General features: G+C 44.1%; 1 protein-coding gene across 3 annotated transcripts in view; it reads right to left on the bottom strand.

Moving 5' to 3' along the window:
- Positions 1-15339, bottom strand: part of TTC8 (tetratricopeptide repeat domain 8) — a 59052-nt gene extending 43713 nt beyond the window's left edge. For 2 of the 3 annotated variants that reach the window (XM_081510390.1, XM_081510392.1), the window contains exons 1-2: positions 15159-15339; positions 4505-4582 (exon numbers count right to left, since the gene is read on the bottom strand). In XM_081510390.1, the coding sequence (XP_081366516.1) occupies positions 4505-4582; positions 15159-15260 (180 nt within the window). In that variant the 5' untranslated portion in view covers positions 15261-15339. The remainder of the gene's footprint in view (positions 1-4504; positions 4583-15158) is intronic. The other variant, XM_081510391.1, reaches the window with a different exon arrangement.
- Positions 15340-18882: the final 3543 nt, after the last annotated feature.

Raw genomic sequence — 18882 nt, 5'->3', positions numbered from 1 at the left:
TTATGTGTAAATTCAGCACAATTGAATGGGCAGAATATGGACCCAAAGAACTAATTTGTTTGTTAAAAAAACAGTCAGCTTCAGTTGGAACTGCATCTAACTGTGAGAGCCACCAAAGTGTAGAAACCGTCTGAGATTTTCACTCACAAAAAGATCAGGAAAGTTGCCAAATCTATACAGCTGTCCTCATGGGTCAAGGAAGTTGTCAATGGCTTGCACTTAATGGTTTAACTTTGAGGATGAAAGTAAGTAATTCTGATTTATCTTTAAGGCCTCACAGTTTATGCTGCCCTGCAAGTATCAGAAGGCTTTTTTTCAAAAGGGTATTCTTTGCTCAGCACCCTCTGGCGGATGGGAAGGACTGTGGCACTTTCTGTTCACACAGAAAAGCAAGACGCAGGCTTCCCTGGTTCCTTCTCATATTTCCGGGGGCACACACTGTATGCCAGGTCCTGAGAACAGAGCTGAGCAAGCCACAGCCTAGGTTCTAGCTCTTAAGAATTTCACTGTTACGGGGAAAGTGTAAAAACAAAAATCCGGAACATGGCAGAGAAAGGCACCCAACTGCCTTGTCAGTTCAGTTCAGTCGCACAGTCGTGTCCGACTCTTTGTGGCCCCATGGAAGGCAGCACGCCAGGCCTCCCTGTCCATCACCAGCTCCCGGAGTTTACCCAAACTCATGCCCATCGAGTCGGTGATGCCATCCAACCATCTCATCCTCTGTCGTCCCCTTCTCCTCCCGCCTTCAATCTTTCCCAGCATCAGGGTCTTTTCAAATGAGTCAGCTCTTCACATCAGGTGGCCAAAGTATTAGAGTTTCAGTTTCAGCATCAGTCCTTCCAATGAATATTCAGGACTGATTTCCTTTAGGATGGACTGGTTGGATCTCCTTGCTGTTCAACGGACTCTCAAGAGTCTTCTCCAACACCACAGTTCAAAAGCATCAATTCTTTGGCGCTCAGCTTTCTTTATAGTCCAACTTCACACCTGTACATGACCACTGGAAAAACCATGGACCTTTGTTGGCAAAGTAATGTCTCTGCTTTTTAATATGCTGTCTAGTTGGTCGTAACTTTCCTTCCAAGGAGCAAGCATCTTTGAACTTCATGGCTGCAGTCACCATTTGCAGTGATTTTGAAGCCTAAAAAATAAAGTCAGCCACTGTTTCCCCATCTATTTGTCATGAAGCGATGGGACTGGATGCCTTGGGGTGGAGGGAAAGGTGAAGAAGAGTTCGGCCAGCGGCCAAGACAGGAGGGCGAGTGCCAGGTGATGCGAGCAGGAGGAGGAAGCCCTGCTTAGGAGCTGATCTGGAGAAACTAACGGGCGGGGCTCGGCTGAGAAGCTGCTTGGGAAGAAGCTGGAGGAAAATTCAGGGACAAACGCGGGCCCCTGTCTGCCTCGGAGAGGGGTGTGGACCTCCCCCGTGAGGAGGTCAAGCTAGTAAAGTTTCAGGAGGGCAGGAAGTCCCCTACATATGAACGAGTCAGGTTTCAAAAGCACAAAGGTCCAATTTGTTCCTACATCCAACAAAGTTAGCCTAGGTGCCCAGCTAACACAACCGGCTATAGAGCACTGGACTGTAATGTAGGTTTAGGATGCTTTTCACACAAATAATATGTAAAAAAACAAACTCAAAGAACAAAACAGTTTTAATCTTACAGTACAGGACCTTGCAAGGACAGCAGTACAGCAGCCGGCACTCAGCGGGCCCGAGGGAGGCGTCGAGGCGGGAGGCAGGGCTGAAGGCGTGTCGCCGCTCACACCTGACGCGACCCAACCCACGCTGCCCACCTCTCTGCAGGCTCACCGCCCGAAGGTGCGTGTGTGGGGACTTACAGATGATTCGGAATCCTAGTTAAATTATCTTTCTAAAAGTCAAGCTGTTATTACTAGAGTATCATTTAGACAGTTGGATATTAATTAATTATCAATGCAATATTTTGTAAAACCATTTTCATACCCATACTGTTACCTCAGAGTCCAACCCATCAGGCTTCTTGACTTCCATCCTCCTACTAAACTCAAATGTTAAGGGAAGCTTTTTTTATATCAGGATAGGAAAGTAAATCCACTCTTCCCCCCTCACCAAATGAATATATGCTTCAGAAGCCAAATGGGAAGATGTACTTTAAAAAATTTTATTCCATAAGAATTCATTTTTTCAAAAAAGTAAATAGATTTATATTTGTTTCAATTTCTAAAATCTCACTCTTAAGAAGTAGAAATAATCACGTGAATTCTTGATATTTAAATATCTGCGATAAAATCTACTTACACTATTATTTAATTTTAAATTTTATCAGTATTTGAGAATATTAATATTCCTAACTTTCCTTCTGCCCTGACAAAAAAATGCCTTGAAAATGATCTATATCACTGCTTGATTAAACATCAGATTGTATTCAGGGAACTGCTCTGGGCAACAGGAACAATTCTTGGAATTTTAATGAAAACATCTTATTTTGGAGGAAAGCCAAGTATGGTTTACAACCCTAAATTCCTCTGCCTGTTTAAATTTTTAAGTTTAAAACTAACTGGTGAAATAAAATGCATAACAAAGCAAACTGGTAATCCTACACTGCCACTAGAATCTAAATAAAACTGCAAATTGTTTTCATCAGATACACTTAACTTGTTAATAAATGACAAGGTCGTGTGGCTGATGCAAATAAACTTGAATACCAAGGAACTGGAAGTCCTGTGAAATTGATAAAAAATAATAGATGCTTAGGAGTTTCTTCATAGAAAAACAGAGATTCTCCTTGATAAATGAGTAATTATCACATCAATTATTTCCTTTTTTATCTGTGAAACACAGTCCTGACTCATTCACCTACAGAGTTAGTCTATAGGACATTACTCTAGAGGTAAATATCTGCCTGTTAACATCAGGAAAATACTGACTTACTTGTACTACCTTCTGTGAGGTTAACCCAATTTTAGTGATAAAAATAAACAAATGAAAAGGTTAAAACTCTACTGACTGAGTAAAACATGTTTAAATTGTTCTGTTCCTCTTAACACAGAGTGCAAGGCCATGTAAGGCCTATGGCTGGTGAGAAACAATTCTCCTAATAAAGCCACCAAAAGAATGGTCTGTCTAACCTCATTTAGACATCACGAGAATCAGTAACATGTGACACTCTGCCTACTCTATGAGAATGAAAGCTCAGGCACAAAATGTTGAATTGTTATTGTAAAGCCTCATTTACTCTGAAGCGGTTAACAATCTGAGAGATCGCAAAGGCACAGAGTGTGAATGTGACTCAGAAGAGTCCGGCCAGCCCTGCCCCCTTCTGACTCTCTTAGATCGCGGTCCGATTAAGGCCACAATAACAGGACAGGACACACCAAACGCAGGTCCTTCAGGAAGTCCTTGTGCTGGTTTTGAAACTTTCAAATCCCATGTAAAGTTTTAAAACCAGACCAACAATGCAAGTGGTTGACGTTTTAATTTAATCTTAATTTTAATCAAAATCTTATAAAATTACTGAAAACAAAAGGCACGTTACTTACTCTGCTTATACTTCAGGTCCTTCTTATGACTTGTACATATATTATGCAAAAAAAAAAATAGTTTTGCACATCCATCAATATAGAAACTATAATGAATATTCTAACAACAAATGTCATCCTTTTAAAGACGAGAGTACTACATTTTAACCTATCCAGCATCTTTGTTTGATACTACACAGGTATATTTTGTATACCACATTCTTCTAAAAAGGTCTGATGACTCCACATTTGAACCCCATGAGATTCAAACTGTTTATTTACCTAAAAGACAGAGTTTTCTCTCGCTTGGCAGGGCAAACACCTGGTAAGATTTAAGTTCTCTGATTTACAGTTCTCTCATCCCCTCTCCTTATTCCCAGACTTACTAGAAACTCTCTTGGGCTAAAAATTTCACTGGCCAGGAGCCCCCCGACCCAGGCCTCCTCTTCCTGGGTTCCCTTCCGACTCATCCACAGTCTCACCCAGTCGGCAGCTCTTTCTGGCTGCCTCTCCACTTCTAACAAAGCTGATTTGGTAGATGTGGCTGTCTGGCCAAGTCTTCCTTTACTCCTCACGGTGGCAGGCCCCTCTCTCTAAAGACAAGACCTTTCCAAGCAGAGTCAGCCTCCCCCTTACTCAGGACCGACAATCCTGTCCGTCATGGTCTTTCCGGACACTCGTGGCTTGGCGGGTGTTTTGGCTCCCTTTCTATGCCCCTGGCTCCCCTTGCCTTCTCTTTTGTATTTCAGCCTCTGGGTCAATATTGGTCATTTCTATTTAAGCTCCACGTCTTCATGAGTAGAGTGCCCTAGTTTTACACCTATAGACACAAAGTATTGGAAATATAATAGCTTATATTTACGTACAAAGGTACAGAATGTCTGGTAGATTTAGCTAATTTTATAACAGCACAGTAGATAGGCAGCAAACTTACTAATCTATAGCAACAACTAAGTAATAGCAATTAAACTATTCTCTAAACTAAAGATTGCAGCTACACCTTTACCTGAGACACTGGCAGGGCAGGATCTGGTTCCTGGGAAGCATTAAGAAGGTAGTAAACATCTTTAGGATAATATGGTTTCTAAAATAAAAAGTCTTAATGATTAACCGAGTATTTGTAGGTAGACTAAAAATCATTCAATAAAAACCCAAACATTAACGCTAATCTTTCCCCAAAAGTGCACTCAAGAGTTCTGTAAAACTAATATCCAGGGAAGAGTGCTGAATTTTCTATCAGAAAATTCTAATTACTCTAACCTCACTTAGAGCACAGAAAAGATATCTATGTATTTAATGAAGTCACAGTATCTCAGGAATTAAAAATAATTTTACAACTATACCAAGGAAATACTTTTTTATATTTAAAAATAAGTTCATGGTGGTTAAAACATTCAGACTTTAATCACTTGGGGAGGAGGAAAATCCACATACTATAAACCCTTCTGCTCTGCATAAACATAATGGGATTAGTGGCTGAAGATAAGAAATTAATTCTGACTGTAATGTCCTCTGAGAAATTTTTGTAAATAGACTATGTAATATATACTGGTGCCAGGTGCTGATAAACTCGGGTTTTTTTCTATCCAAAATTAAATAGAAGTCCACTGGCTTAAAAAAAAAAACACAGATTCATAACAAATTTATTTATAAAAGATCTACACTCACACGTTTATAGTCAGCAACCTCTGAACACTCAATCTGCAGCATGTTTTACTAGGAAAGTTACTAAGAAACAGAAAAAGGAAAGAAAGGAAAAAACATCCTTGCTTTCTACAGTGCTAAAATCCAAAAAGAATACCCTAAAATATTTGTTTGAGAATATGTGTGGAAGCAATGTGTAAACCATCTGGTCACCAGGCAAGGATAAGCAATCTCTTTAGCAAGACACGCCATAGCAACATGAGAGGAAAAGGCTAAACTAGGCCAGAAAGGGAGAGTCCAGTGAGGCCCTGCTGGCTCAGATGGTAAAGAACCTGCCCGCGACGCAGGAGACCTGGGTTCAATCCTTGGGTCAGGAAGATCCCCTGGAGAAGGAAATGACAACCCACTCCAGTATTCTTGCCAGGAGAATTCCATGGACAGAGGAGCCTGGTGGGCTACAGTCCATGGGGTCGCAGAGTCGGGCACGACTGAGCAACTAACACTGGCAATCAGCTGAACCAAACACGAAACAGCAACTAATAAGACACAGCAACTGGAGCTTTCCAGCGCCAGTGGCTTTCATACTGTTTCACACTCCAACACTTTGGCCACCTGATGCGAAGAACTGACTCACTGGACAAGACCCTGGTGCTGGGGAAGATTGAAGGCAGGAGGAGAAGGGGACGACAAAGGATGAGATGGCTGGATGGCATCACCAAATAATGGACATGAGTTTGAGCAAACACCGGGAGACAGTGAAGGACATGGAAGCCTGACGCGCTGCAGTCCATGGGGTCGCAAAGAGCTGGACACGACTGAGCGACTGAACTGAATGCCAGTGTGCATAAGAGCTGGAAAAAGAACAGATTTCCTAGATCTCACAGTCCGTATTTAGAGAAAGATACCAATACAGGCAATGAGATGACAGAAGAAATAACCCCTCTATTCCTCCTTTTATTTATCGGTGTACATGTCTAAATGACCCATTATCTCATTTGAGTCCCACAACTACCATCTCAGGGAGGCGGGTAAGTGTTATTATCCATGTTACAGATAAGGAAACAGATTCAGAGATGTCATGTAATTTGCTCAAGGTCTCACAAAGAAGCCAGAGCTCATTCTTGCCAGTCCACCTTGGAGATAAAAAATGAGCTGGATATAACAAGGCAGGATTGAAAGGTAAAGTGAAGGAGAGATGCAAGATAAGTTCCGTGCAGAAAGGGGTAACAAGGTTCACTAGAGGTGATTGCAGACGACGTCTGACAAGGAAAAGAGAAGCTAAAGGAAACACAGCCACGGACAGTAAGTCGACGCGGGATGCCTGCCATTCGGCCAAGGGCACGAAGACTCCTCCAGCGGCCCGAACGGACGCCAGCAGCCCAGCCTGGGCGCTCTGCTCACCGACGAGGGCCTCCACGTGCTCTCTGTCTTGTCAGCCTCTGGGGATCACAAGGACGATTTCCCATGTGGGTAAAGGACATTAGGGAAATGACGCGGAAGGAGAGGAAAATCAGAGGCCTAGAGGCTGGAAAGGCACCGAGCTGGTCCAGGTGGTGCGGCTGAAGATGGGAGGCGAGGCTGAACCACAAGGGAGGCAGAGAAGACGTTAATTCCACCACATTCTCCTGGCTTCCCTGGACTCCTGGACAGGCACTGAAACCTTCCTATGGGGGGAGGCACATAATTAAATAGATTACAGTACGATGTGGTAAACGCTATACTCAAGCCTGGACCAATTATCGATGACTTAGAGGGATGAGAGAAAAGCAGACACCAAGAGAGACAAGGAGATCAGAGAAGAGAGAGATGATTCTGGAAGTTTACTGAGTGCCAATGATCTATGAACTATATTCATCATTGTATCACCATTTCACTGAACACTTTCCTCCCAGATGTTCTCCAGATTACCAACAATCCTTTAAGAAAAATACAAATGGCAGAATCCTGCCAGCAAATATCTCTAGCTGCTGCTGCTGCTGCTAAGTCGCTTCAGTCATGTCCGACCCTGTGCGACCCCACAGGTGGCAGCCCACCAGGCTCCTCCGTCTCTGGGATTCTCCAGGCAAGAACACTGGAGTGGGCTGCCATTTCCTTCTCCAATGCATGCATGCATGTAAGTAGCTTCAGTCGCATCCGACTCTGTGCGACCCCACGGACAGCAGCCCACCAGGCTCCTCTGTCCACAGAAGTTTCTAGGCAAGAATACTGGAGTGGGTCGCCATTTCCTTCTCCCTATCTCCAGCTACATAGAGACAGTAAGAGCTCACTTACACGTGTTGATGAAGTTAGCCCGCACAACAGTCCTTTGAGACAGGTATATTAACATGGCCATTTGATGGATGAGAAAACTCAGAGGTCAAAGTGTACAGGGGATATTTGAGCCTAGATACTCTCAGTCAAGAGCATGCACTTAGCTTTGTGTTGGGATCACAGGAAGGCTGAAAAGCAGGCTACTGTAGGGTGTGGAAGACCAAAGCTGGTCTGCAGATCCATCAGGAAGGGCAGGACAATGCAGGAAAAGAGGCAGGATATTTTAATTTAGAGATAGGGAAAAACTCTTTTTAAATCACTGAGACCTTGATCTGCGGGTCTCTGTCAATTATAGTTTTATGATTTAAATTAATCCACTCACATAAGGAACCACAAGTTAGGTTCGCTTGGCCTGACGGATTATTTCCAGGGGCGTCAGCACAGATAAGTAGAAAGCTGCAGCACTAGAGTCAGAAGACCTGGGCTTGACCCCCGGGGGGCCGCTGGGCTGCACGACCTTGAACAAGTCACGCAACCTCCATGACCCGGTGCTCCTCTCAACAAGAGCCCACGGGCCTACTTTACAGGAGAGCTTTAAAAATAAACCTGGCATCTTAAAGACGATTTCATAGTTTTCAGAGTTCTTTTACACACACTATCTTAGTTCATGAGGTATAAGGTGGCAGCACTTTCAACAAGTATCAACCACACAGGATTTCTTTATAAAAACATGTATCTAATGAGCAGGAAAGCACCCAGCTCTCTAGTACTTCCTTCTTCAGAACTCAGAACCGACTCCCAGTTTATGGCGCATCAAATTAAAACTTCCCTTTGAATCTCCTTCAAAGTGAGTGAGTAAGAAGACAGGGAGAATAGAGGGGCACTGCCTAGAACCAGCACAAACTCATGAGTATAAACCTCAATTCACAGCAGCAGGCTTCCTTCCTCCCAAGGGTACAGCTTTCCCTAGGTTGTTGCTATTACTTTAGGGACTTAAAATCTCTACCTAATTCTGAATGCGACTTCCTAATTGCCATCAATACTTACTCTGGCTAATGAGTCTAACCAGCTCTGCTCATAAACTACGGGGTCATCATTCAGAATTTAGCAATAACAGGAAGGGAAAAAATGTAAGAGAGAAATGAACGGGTTTCAGAAGGTTTAGCAAGATTTAGTGACCAAGGAGCCAAGTGGGAATGTAATCTGTAAAATTCAGCAAAGTGAACCGCTCTACAGTGTCTAGAATCAAAAGATTGTCTGGTTGTAAGTCTCCATGGCCCCAGTGAGGAGATAAATTAGGTAATCACACAGAAAGATGTTTATTTGGCTTGGAGCACCAGATCCTTATCTCAACCAACTACTAACGCATCACACTGGGGACCCCTGCTTCCCCACCGTTCATCTAAGCCAGCAGCTTTCGGCCTTTTCTCCACATTCAGACCATTTACAGTCATAACTCTCCACTGCAACATCTCTCGTTATAAGCAGAGTTTGGTGGTGGGGAAGGAAAATGTGAATTACCCCCCATTCTGATACACAGCTAACCCTCCCACTCCCAGAATCACTGATTCTAATAATTCAAAAATTTATTGGAAATCTACCCCATTAAGAAAAGTATATTATCTTTAACAACACACTACCTGAAAAACCTCTATGATTCATGAACTGCTGAATTATACTGGAGCTAAAATCGGGGCTGCTTGTTTTTAAAGCCATGAATCTGACATGTGGAACACAAAGAACAGTAATCAGATTAAGCAACTAATCAGGATGACCGACATGAGCTGTAAAAGCAAGCATTCCCTCTAGGTCATACTGCTGCATGGAAGGCCATTTTGCATTACTCTTTTTTATATCTTACAACTTTTAACCACTTTCCCAGTTACAATTTAGCCAAAACTCTGAAAAAAGACAACACTTCTCTACGAACTGATTGTTCTTACTGTCTTTTGTCAAATGAAAAACTCTGATGAATTCATCCTTCTTTATTCTTAACTGGTCAGCACCTTAATGTCCCTCATGCTTACAGACCCTATCCTCTGTCCTTCACCACTCTGCATCTGGAAAAGCAGTTCAGAATCCATCTTTTTCAGGAGCCCTTCCACACTGCCAAACATCACATTATTATCTTCAACCTAACCGTCAGTCCTCTGTACCCAAATACAAACATTTTACTCTAAGGAAACAAGCTAGTCCATAGCATATCATACCTCTCCAGCCAACCTGACTACTTTGACATTGGCAAGAATCAAAACTGAATAAAATCCACACATCCTACTAGAAAGTATGAGTGCATGCTCAGCCGCTCAGTTGTGTCCCACTCGTTGTGACCCCGTGGACTGGAGCCCACCAGGCTCTTCTGTCCATGGGATTCTCCAAGCAAGAATACTGCAGTGGGTTGCCATTTTCTCCTCCAGGGGATCTTCCTGAGCCAGGAATCGAACCGATGTCTCCTGCATTGGCAGGCGGAATCTTTACCACTGAATCACCTGGAAAGCCCTAATAAAAAGTACAGAGTGCTCATTGTTTTTGATCTGACACCAAAATGTTATCTCTTAAAGAACTAAATGTAGAAGAAATAGTCTTAGAAGTGGGCTTCTTCTCCAAAGCTTAATAATAGCAAATCACTTTAGAGAGGTTTTCCTCATCTGGGAGAAAAATAAGCAAAGCGAAAAAGTGAAAATTAACATAAAAAACAAAAGCTATTTTTGTTCTGGGAGAAAAAAAAAGCAAGAGCAAAAATGAGTCCATTTGGCAGGAGAAATACTTTACCTTCCTTTCTCTTCCATGTGTCCAGGCACTGCTTCAGTCACCCGTCTGTACTAAGATCAGTTGGGTGGCACAGGAATGGTACTTCAAGGAGTTGCAGAGGAAAGATACTCTAAAATATAGAAGCCTCAAAAAACAAACAAAAAAAGCCCATGAGGCTAAAGGGACGTGTGAAGATAAAGCAGCTAACTGCGGGCTGAGGACCATCTGCTTCTGCTCTGATCATATATTTCTGTTAGCTCCTCATTGACTGCCAGTCTCTGAACTTCCTCCAGTGGAACAACAAGAGCATCGTAAGAAATACCAGCGATGATAATTATTATCAGAAATACTCTCCTGGAAGGATCCAGGAAGAAACTGATCAACTGGTTTAAAAAAAAAAAAAAGATTCATCCTTGAAACAAGAAATGAAGTAAGAATGTCCATAATGCGATCACACTTATTTGAAAAGGTGAACCCATTGGGACGTTCTGGGAGAATAGCATTGAAACATGTATATTATCATATGTGAAACAGAACACCATTCCAGGTTCAATGCATGAGACAAAGGCTCAGGGCTGGGGCAATGGGATGACCCAGAGGGATGGGATGGGGAGGGAGGTGGGAGGGGGGTTCAGGATGGGGAACACACGTAAACCCATGGCTGATTCATGTCAATGTATGGCAAAAACCACTACAATATTGTAAAGTAATTAGCCCTCAACTAAAATAAATAAATTTATTAAAAGAAAAAAAAGAAAGAAACTATGGTGGGACTTCCCTGGAGGTCCAGTGGCTAAGGCTCCGAACTCCCGATGTAGGGGGCCTGGGTTGGATCCCTGGTCGGGGAACTGGATCCCACATGCCACAACTAGCAGTTTGCACGGCACAACTAAAGATCCTGCACGCCACAACTGAGACTTGGTGCAGCCAAATAAATAAATAAGTAAAAATAAGTATTAAGAAAAAAACAATAAAGAACCTACGGTGCTGAGAATTAAGATGGGGGGTAGGGAGAGGCAGAGGCCATCAGGCAACTAGGGTGATCTTGGTAAACAGAGCGGAAGCTGGCACACATAAATAACACCCTCCAAAATGCACGTATGAATATGACCGCCGCACTCGTTCAGCAAATATTAATACGTAATGAGGGCACCCGTGTGCCAGATTCCTTGCCATTGCACACAGACCTGCCATCCTGGACTCATATGCTAAGAGAAAGAAAGAATTTTCGAGGTTTTAATCATAGGAAAAGCTCCTTAAGCTTCCTAAAGCTCTTCATCAATTCCACCAGCACTCTAACATAAATATTTAAATTATTTTTAACTAATTAAGAAACAAAAGCACGATTTCTTTAAGCCTGGGGAAAATCATACTGGAAAATATTTCCAAAATGAAATAACAATTGGATACAACATGCACAGACTGGTGCTAAGGAAGCAAACAGAAAAAGCACAGCGCAGAAAGGCCGGGTCAAAGGGTGACCAACGGGAGTGAGCCGTGTGAATTTTACCGAGGCCTAAGCCAGGCATCCGAAGGCCAGTTTGGTAAGGCAACATCATCTTAAAACTTCTGTTCCTGGCAGAGCTGCTCACCGTTCTGACAATATAAATAAATAAATAAACCACCTCAGCATAACACAAGGATCCGAGAGGAAAAGCATGTCCCCAATTTCTTCTAAATCTGGTACTGAGTCTCCCAGGCCACCTCTGATACTCATAGAAGTTGAACATATCAACCCCTGCTCATAACAAAAAAAACAGGAGCAAAGAATCACATTTTAAAAAACATTTCTAGGATATTAAAATTAAGTATCACCAAGCTTTCTCGGTGGCTCAGATGGTAAACAATCTGCCAGCAATGCAGGAGACCTGGGTTCGACCCCTGGGGCGGGAAGATCCCCTGGAGAAGGGCATAGCAACCCACTCCAGTATCCTTGCCTGGGAAATTCCATGGGCAGAGGAGACTGGTGGGCTACAGTCCACGGGTCCCTAAGAGTCAGACACAACTGAGTGACTGACACTTCCACTTACATAACATTTCGAAGCATTATTTCAAATCTACGACAAACAGGACAGTGGCAAGAAGTAACAAGACCTTCCGCCATAATGATGTAACCACGACAACAGCAGTATTTCCCATATGAGGTTGTGTCTTCTGTTCTTCGTTGCCATTATCAAAGTTAGAACCACAAAACATTTCTCGTAACAAGTCTTAATTTTCCAGCAAGGCCTAAAGGGACCCACGTAAGAGACCAAGTAAAGAGATTCAAGTTATTACCTGGTTTAGCTCTTAATTCAGGAGATTTTAAACGAAGTTCTGAATTTGTTCATCCTGTTCTCCCTAGGTACAAGGAAAGGAGTCACCGTCCCGCTACAGCCGAGTCTTAACCAGTAACAGCAACGCCAATATTTTGCCTATGCATTCCCAAGGTGACAACACCTCCCCGGGAAAAATTTGTACCTCTCGCCCAAACAATAAACCAGGCGACAGTCAAATAAGTTTTAGAATGCTGCCTTAATCAAAATTAGGCAGGTTACCTTCCTTATGGACTTCTCAGAGCCCTTAACCCAAGTACACAGGTATGTCAAGTTCCTTACCATTTAGCTGAAATCTTCAAATAGGAACAGTAGATGAGAAAATGTACTAGGAAAAGTTTGGAGACACAGATTTTTGAAAAATGAGGCTCCATAAGCACCAAAGAAGCCGCGTCGTACAGACAAAGGGAATGGGCTTATCGGCTCCGTAACTTTGGCCAAATTGTTTCACCTTGTGCTTCGCTGTGCTCAGTCTGCAAAATGGTAGAAATAGCACCAACTTCCTAAACTAGCTGAGGATTAGATGAGAAAACCCTCTGAATCAAGCCTGACAGAGTAAATACTCAATAAATGTTAGCAATTTGTTACCTACTTTGCAAGGCTATTCTCAGCAAAGAAATATACATAGTTTATAGAATTTATCCCTGGCAAGTCGTAAGCGCTCTACAAAAGTCACTGAACACTGTCAAGACCTAACCACAGTGCCCAGCACGAACTAACCCTGAACTGCAATACTGAATGTCACTGTGACTATGTCATTAAGATGACAGACACAGAAAACAAACTATGGTTTCCAAAGGGGAAAGTAGGCTGGAGGCTAGAAAAGTTAGGATTTAGGGAGTAACATATACCCACTGCTATATATAAATAAGCAACACAGATCTTCTATATAGCACAGTATATTCAATATCTTGTAACAACCTATATAATAGGAAAGAAGCTGAAAAAAAATATGTGTATATATATAAATGTATAACTGAATCACTTCACTGTAACACCTGAAACTAACACAAAAATGGTTTTTATAAAGATTACAGTGTCTTAACTATTAATACAAAACACTGCTGCTTTGCCTATAACACATTTCCCAATGTGACATCTCTCTAGGGTGATCTGACCCTCGCCCACAGCCACAAAAGGAATCAGTGGTCAATTAAGTTTCGCAACTATTGTATTCATCAAAATCAGGCAAAGTTAAGTTTCTTTCTGCAGAAATTTTCAGAGCCTTACTATGAATCTCTAAGCAGGGAATATATGTTTCCCAAATGCATTTAATAAGGAAATTTTCTTCCTCTGGGGACTGTTGTTCCATAGAATGGAAACTACCCTGACTCAACAGAAAAACAATGTCTGGTACATCACTGGTGTGTAAGAAACTCTGGTTGTACAAATGTAAAGGGGTCCATATTTTGTCATGGTTCCCAAACAAATCTGAGGGTGGAATCTTTTTCTTTTTTAAGCAGCATTTGTGGGATGACTGTGCTAAGGAACACATTTGGAAAAATGCTTGCCTATGGAAATGAGTCTTATTAACCAATAGGAACTATCCTAAACAGAACCTAGTTTAGCATTCCCACTAATGCAGACTGTTCTAAGGGAGATGTGCTATCTATCTGAAGACCACACTACTCTCCCTGACGGGCTATCCTCTATCCACTTGCTGGGAGCCAAGGCAGAGCAGAGGAACAACTGTCACACCTCCGTGAATGTAACTCTTAGCAATTTTCCTTTTTTCTCTAACATCCCCAAGGCAACACCTCTAGAGGAAAAGCTGGGGAACTCGAACTCCATGAGTACAGTTTGCATTTACTAGAGGCACTTTTCTCCTTTTTTTGCCTCCTCCAGAAATACCGGACCACCGCAGTGGTGCCCCTCTCACAAGCAGCACATAACCGTTTTCACTCAGTCAACACTGTACTTTATTTAAGAGAGGTTTAATAAACTACTACCATCAATGCCATCATTTCCTTCTTTTCGGGGGATTATTTTTCTCACCCCCCCCCCCTAATAATACATGTATCTTTCCCCTCCCTAGGTTCTCATTTCTCTAACTTGAATTGTTTGCCTCAAGCTGCACTCAAGGCCCAGAATCCAAAGCTCCCCACTTTTGGACAACCGTCTTAAGATGAACTGGAAGAGTTATACGTTTGATCCAAAAGAAAAACAGGCAGCTATTTCAACGGGGAGGGGGGCGGGGGAAGTTACAGATCTTTAAGTTTATACATAACTGTTTTGGAAATTAATAAGGTAACAGGCAGCGAGCTTAAGAGCCCACCTCTACTCAAGAATATACGCATCACCGACTCATGGACATGAGTTTGGGTAAACTCTGGGAGTTGGTAATGGACACGGAGGCCTGGCGTGCTGCAGTCCATGGGGTCGCAAAGAGTCGGACACGACTGAGCGACTGGACTGAACTGATACGCGAGAATACAGGACCTAACAGAGTTCATCATCTTTTCAGCGACGTCTGAGGGAGGTCTCCTAGCCGCTGTCCTTCAGCATCTTTCAGCGGCTGAAGTTAGTGGAGGGGGCGGTCACCGCACAGTCAGGACCCAGCACCGCGGCCCCAGAGGGTCTGGGCTCCACGCGTCCGCGCTGACCACAGGGTCACCCTCGCCCTGCGCCCCCCTCCCTGCAGCCCCCTCCCGGGGGGCCCTCTTGCCAAGACCCGCAGGCCCGGCGGGGTCCGGCCGGTACCTGGTCACAAGGGGACTTCTCCAGCATCTGCGTGCACAGATCGGCGCAGAGCTGGAACCTCCTGCGCCTGAAGTAGCTCCACGCCAGGAGCAGCGGCTCCATGTCCGAGCCCGGCGCGCCCGAGGCCGGGGGCGCGGGGCCGGGGCCGGGGCCAGGGGCCAGGGCGGGTGAGGGGCGCGGGGTCGGCGGGCGGGGGGCGCGGGGCCGACGGGGGCGCGGGGCGCTGGGACCGGGGCCGGGGCCGGCAGGGGCGCGGGGCGCTGGGGCCGGGGCCGGGGCGGGTCGGGGGCGCGGGGCGACGGCGTCCGGTCCCGCCCAGCAGCGCTCGGCGGCGGGGGCCTCGCCCGAGCGGCGCCCCGCCTCGCGCCCGAGGATGCGGACAGGGAAAGGCGCCGCGGGCGGAGCGCGGCTCTGGGGCTCGCCAAGCCTTGGCTCCAGAAACTGTGCACCTTTGAAAAGGCGGCCTACTTCGTTAGTTTCGAGGCCGGAACCGCGCCCGAACGGGCAGGCACTGACTTAGACACCTCCCGCTGGGGTCCTCCACCCTCCCCGAGAGGGGACCCCGGTTGCCTAGCAACCGAACGCGCGTCCTCCGCCGGTGCCTGGAAAGTCCTGGGAGCTGATTATCCAGCAGTTGCCGTCCTGCTCTTCCACTTCAGACATTCCTATACCCCTGTCACTTACCCCTCCGACTTCAGAAACACAGGGGACACCTTTCTTCAGCACCATCCCGCCCACCAGAACTCCAAGTCCTAAATCCGCAAACACTCCAGTCTCCTTCTCTCCGAGTCTCTGTGTCCCAATGAAAACGTACATTGAGAATTAATGTATCATAAATGTATTCTCAATGTATTGTCAAATCATTCATTTTACAGATGAGAAACTGAGATGGGCTCAGAGAAATTATTAACGTGGTGTCACATGGAGTTAAGGAGCTGGATTGTTATCTGGATCATTACAAACTGCTAATACCCTTTATTAATTTGAGGATGCCTTGGGGTTCTGGATTTATAAATCAGAGATATTTTTACTAAACAAAATAAAGTATGCAAAAAAAAATTTTTTAAGGAGCTTTTAGAAACGCCATCTTCAAGTACTTGTTTGTCAAATGTTTACTTGTGCACAGTGATTTCTTTGTACAGTTCTAACTTTCCTCTAGAGATTTACACAGATGACAAATATCTTTAGTGATTAGGAGAAGAAAGGTGCTGCTGCTGCTAAGTCGCTTCAGTCGTGTCCGACTCTGTGCGACCCCACAGACGGCAGCCCACCAGGCTCCTCCGTCCATGGGATTTTCCAGGCAAGAGTACTGGAGTGGGGTGCCATTGCCTTCTCCGAAAGAGACGTGAGACTAAGCTAAATCCAGGTTAACTTCATTATGGAGGGCGAGGGGATCTTTTTTCCTTGCCTTTTTCCTACCACAGTGGGTGAGGCAGAAGAAATGGTAACTCAATATTGAAGAACTTTCTGATCAGGTCTAAATCTCTTTAGAGAGCAAAAGCAAACGGACAACAGCTTTTAGCAAAGATAAATCATAATTTTCTCAAATCAATGGCATTATATTGAATCCAGATATATATACCTTTCATGTATATCAAAATGACACCTTTCTAAACTCAGAAATGGGTTGTGAGTAGTTTTTTTCTCTTTTACTAAGCAGTCTTTCTTGAATTTCTGTTTCTTAGAGGCAATTAATTATCAGAACTGTGATAATTCCAGTTATGTTTATTGCAACTAGTCCATTTTCGTTTCCCTGGAAGTGCCTCTAGAAATGTAACCTGTTCCAAAGCAGCAGCCCATTGCTTCTAGGGTTCAGGTTTTTAGGACTATGCATGCTGAAATTGGCAGTTGGACTCAATATTTCACAGGGCACTTTTTTTCTGGTGCAATGTGATTTCTATATAACTGATTCTCAACCCCTGTTCCATATTAGATTTTCTAAACACTCAGTTCAGTTCAGTCACTCAGTTGTGTCTGATTCTGGCGACCCCTAGGACTGCTGCACACCAGGCCTTCCTGTCCATCACCAACTCCCGGAGTTTACTCAGACTCATGACCATTGAATCGGTGATGCCATCCAACCATCTCATCCTCTGTCGTCTCCTTCTCCTCCTGCCTTCAATCTTTCCTTAGGATGTATTCAGATTCATGGAAAAGTTACAAAGATAATACAGAGAGTTCCTGTATACTCTTCACTCAGTTCACCTGCTGTTAACGACGTTACCATGGCTCATATGGGAACTTCCCTGGCAGTCCAGTGACTAAGACTCCGTACTCCTAATGCAGGGCACCCTGGTTCAATAGCTGGTGGGGAAACTAGATCCCTTGGACTGCAAGATCAAACCAGTCAATCCTAAAAGAAATCAGTTCTGAATATTCATTGGAGGGACTTCAGCTTCACGCTCAAACTGAAACTCCAATACTTTGGCCACCTGATGTGAAGAACTGACTCATTGGAAAAGACCCTGATGCTGGGAAAGATTGAAGGCAGGAGGAGAAGGGGATGACAGAGGATGAGATGGTTGGATGGCATCACCAACTCAATGAATATGAGTTTGAGCAAGCTCCAGGAGTTGGTGATAGACAGGGAACCCTGGCGTGCTGCAGTCCATGGGGTCGCAAAGGGTCGGACACAACTGAGCGACTGAACTGAACTGATGGCTCATATGACACAAAGAAGGAACCTACATTAGAATGTTACTATTAACTCCACAATTAATTCAAATTTCAGTTGTTGTTGAATTAGTCAGTCATGTCCAACTCTTTGTGACCCCATGGACTGCAGCATGCCAGACTTCCTTGTCCTTCACTATCTCCCAGAGTTTGCTCAAATTCATGTCTGTTGAGTCAGTGATGCCATCCAACCGTCTCATCCTCCTACTCTCATTTTAGGTCCATCCATGTTGATGTAAACGGCATTACTTCATTCTTTTTAATGGCTGGGTAATATTCCACTGCACAGACGTGCCGCTTCTTTCTGGTCCACGCCTCGGTCAGTGGGCGTCTAGGCTGCCCTGAACACTGAGGAGCGTGTGTCCTTTGGGGCCACACGAAAATAGACTCAAACAGGTTAAAGAGACCAAATGTGAGATAGGACACTATAAAATTCTCAGAGGAGAACTTTGGCAGAACTCTCTCTGACATAAATCGCAGCAATATCTTTTTCCATCAGTCTCCCAGAGAAGGGGAAATAAAAACAAACGGAAGCTAATTAAACTCAAAAGCTTTTGCATAGCAAAGAAACCATAAACAAGATGAAAAGACAACCCACAGAATGGGAGAAAATATTTGCAAATGATATGACTGACAAGGGATTAGTCTCCAAAATTAACAAACAGCTCATACAGCTTAATATCACCAAAACAAAACAACCCAGTCAAAAAATGGTCAGAGGACCTAAATAGACATTTCTTCAAGAAAGGCATACTGATGGCCAAGAGGCACGTGAAAAGATGTTCAACATCGCTAATTATCAGACAACTGCAAGTCAAAACTACAGTGAGACATCACCTCACACCAGTCAGAAGAGCTACCAAACATCCACACCAAACGCTGGGGGGGTGTGGGAGAAGGGACCCCCCCACACACACACACACTCTGTTGGCAGGAATGTAAATGGGCACAGTCATTACGGAGAACAGTGTGAAACTGTAAGTGAAAGTCGTTCAGTCATGTCCGACTCTTTGCGACCCCATGGAGTGTTTAGTCCATGGATTCTCCAGGC

The sequence above is a fragment of the Giraffa tippelskirchi genome, chromosome 7 (assembly GCF_054371585.1).
Source record: "Giraffa tippelskirchi isolate mGirTip1 chromosome 7, T2T-mGirTip1v1.2.pri, whole genome shotgun sequence".
NCBI classification, from domain to species: domain Eukaryota; kingdom Metazoa; phylum Chordata; class Mammalia; order Artiodactyla; family Giraffidae; genus Giraffa; species Giraffa tippelskirchi.
Note: the sequence above shows the minus strand (reverse complement) of the source record. Positions and strands in the feature narration are given on the sequence as shown.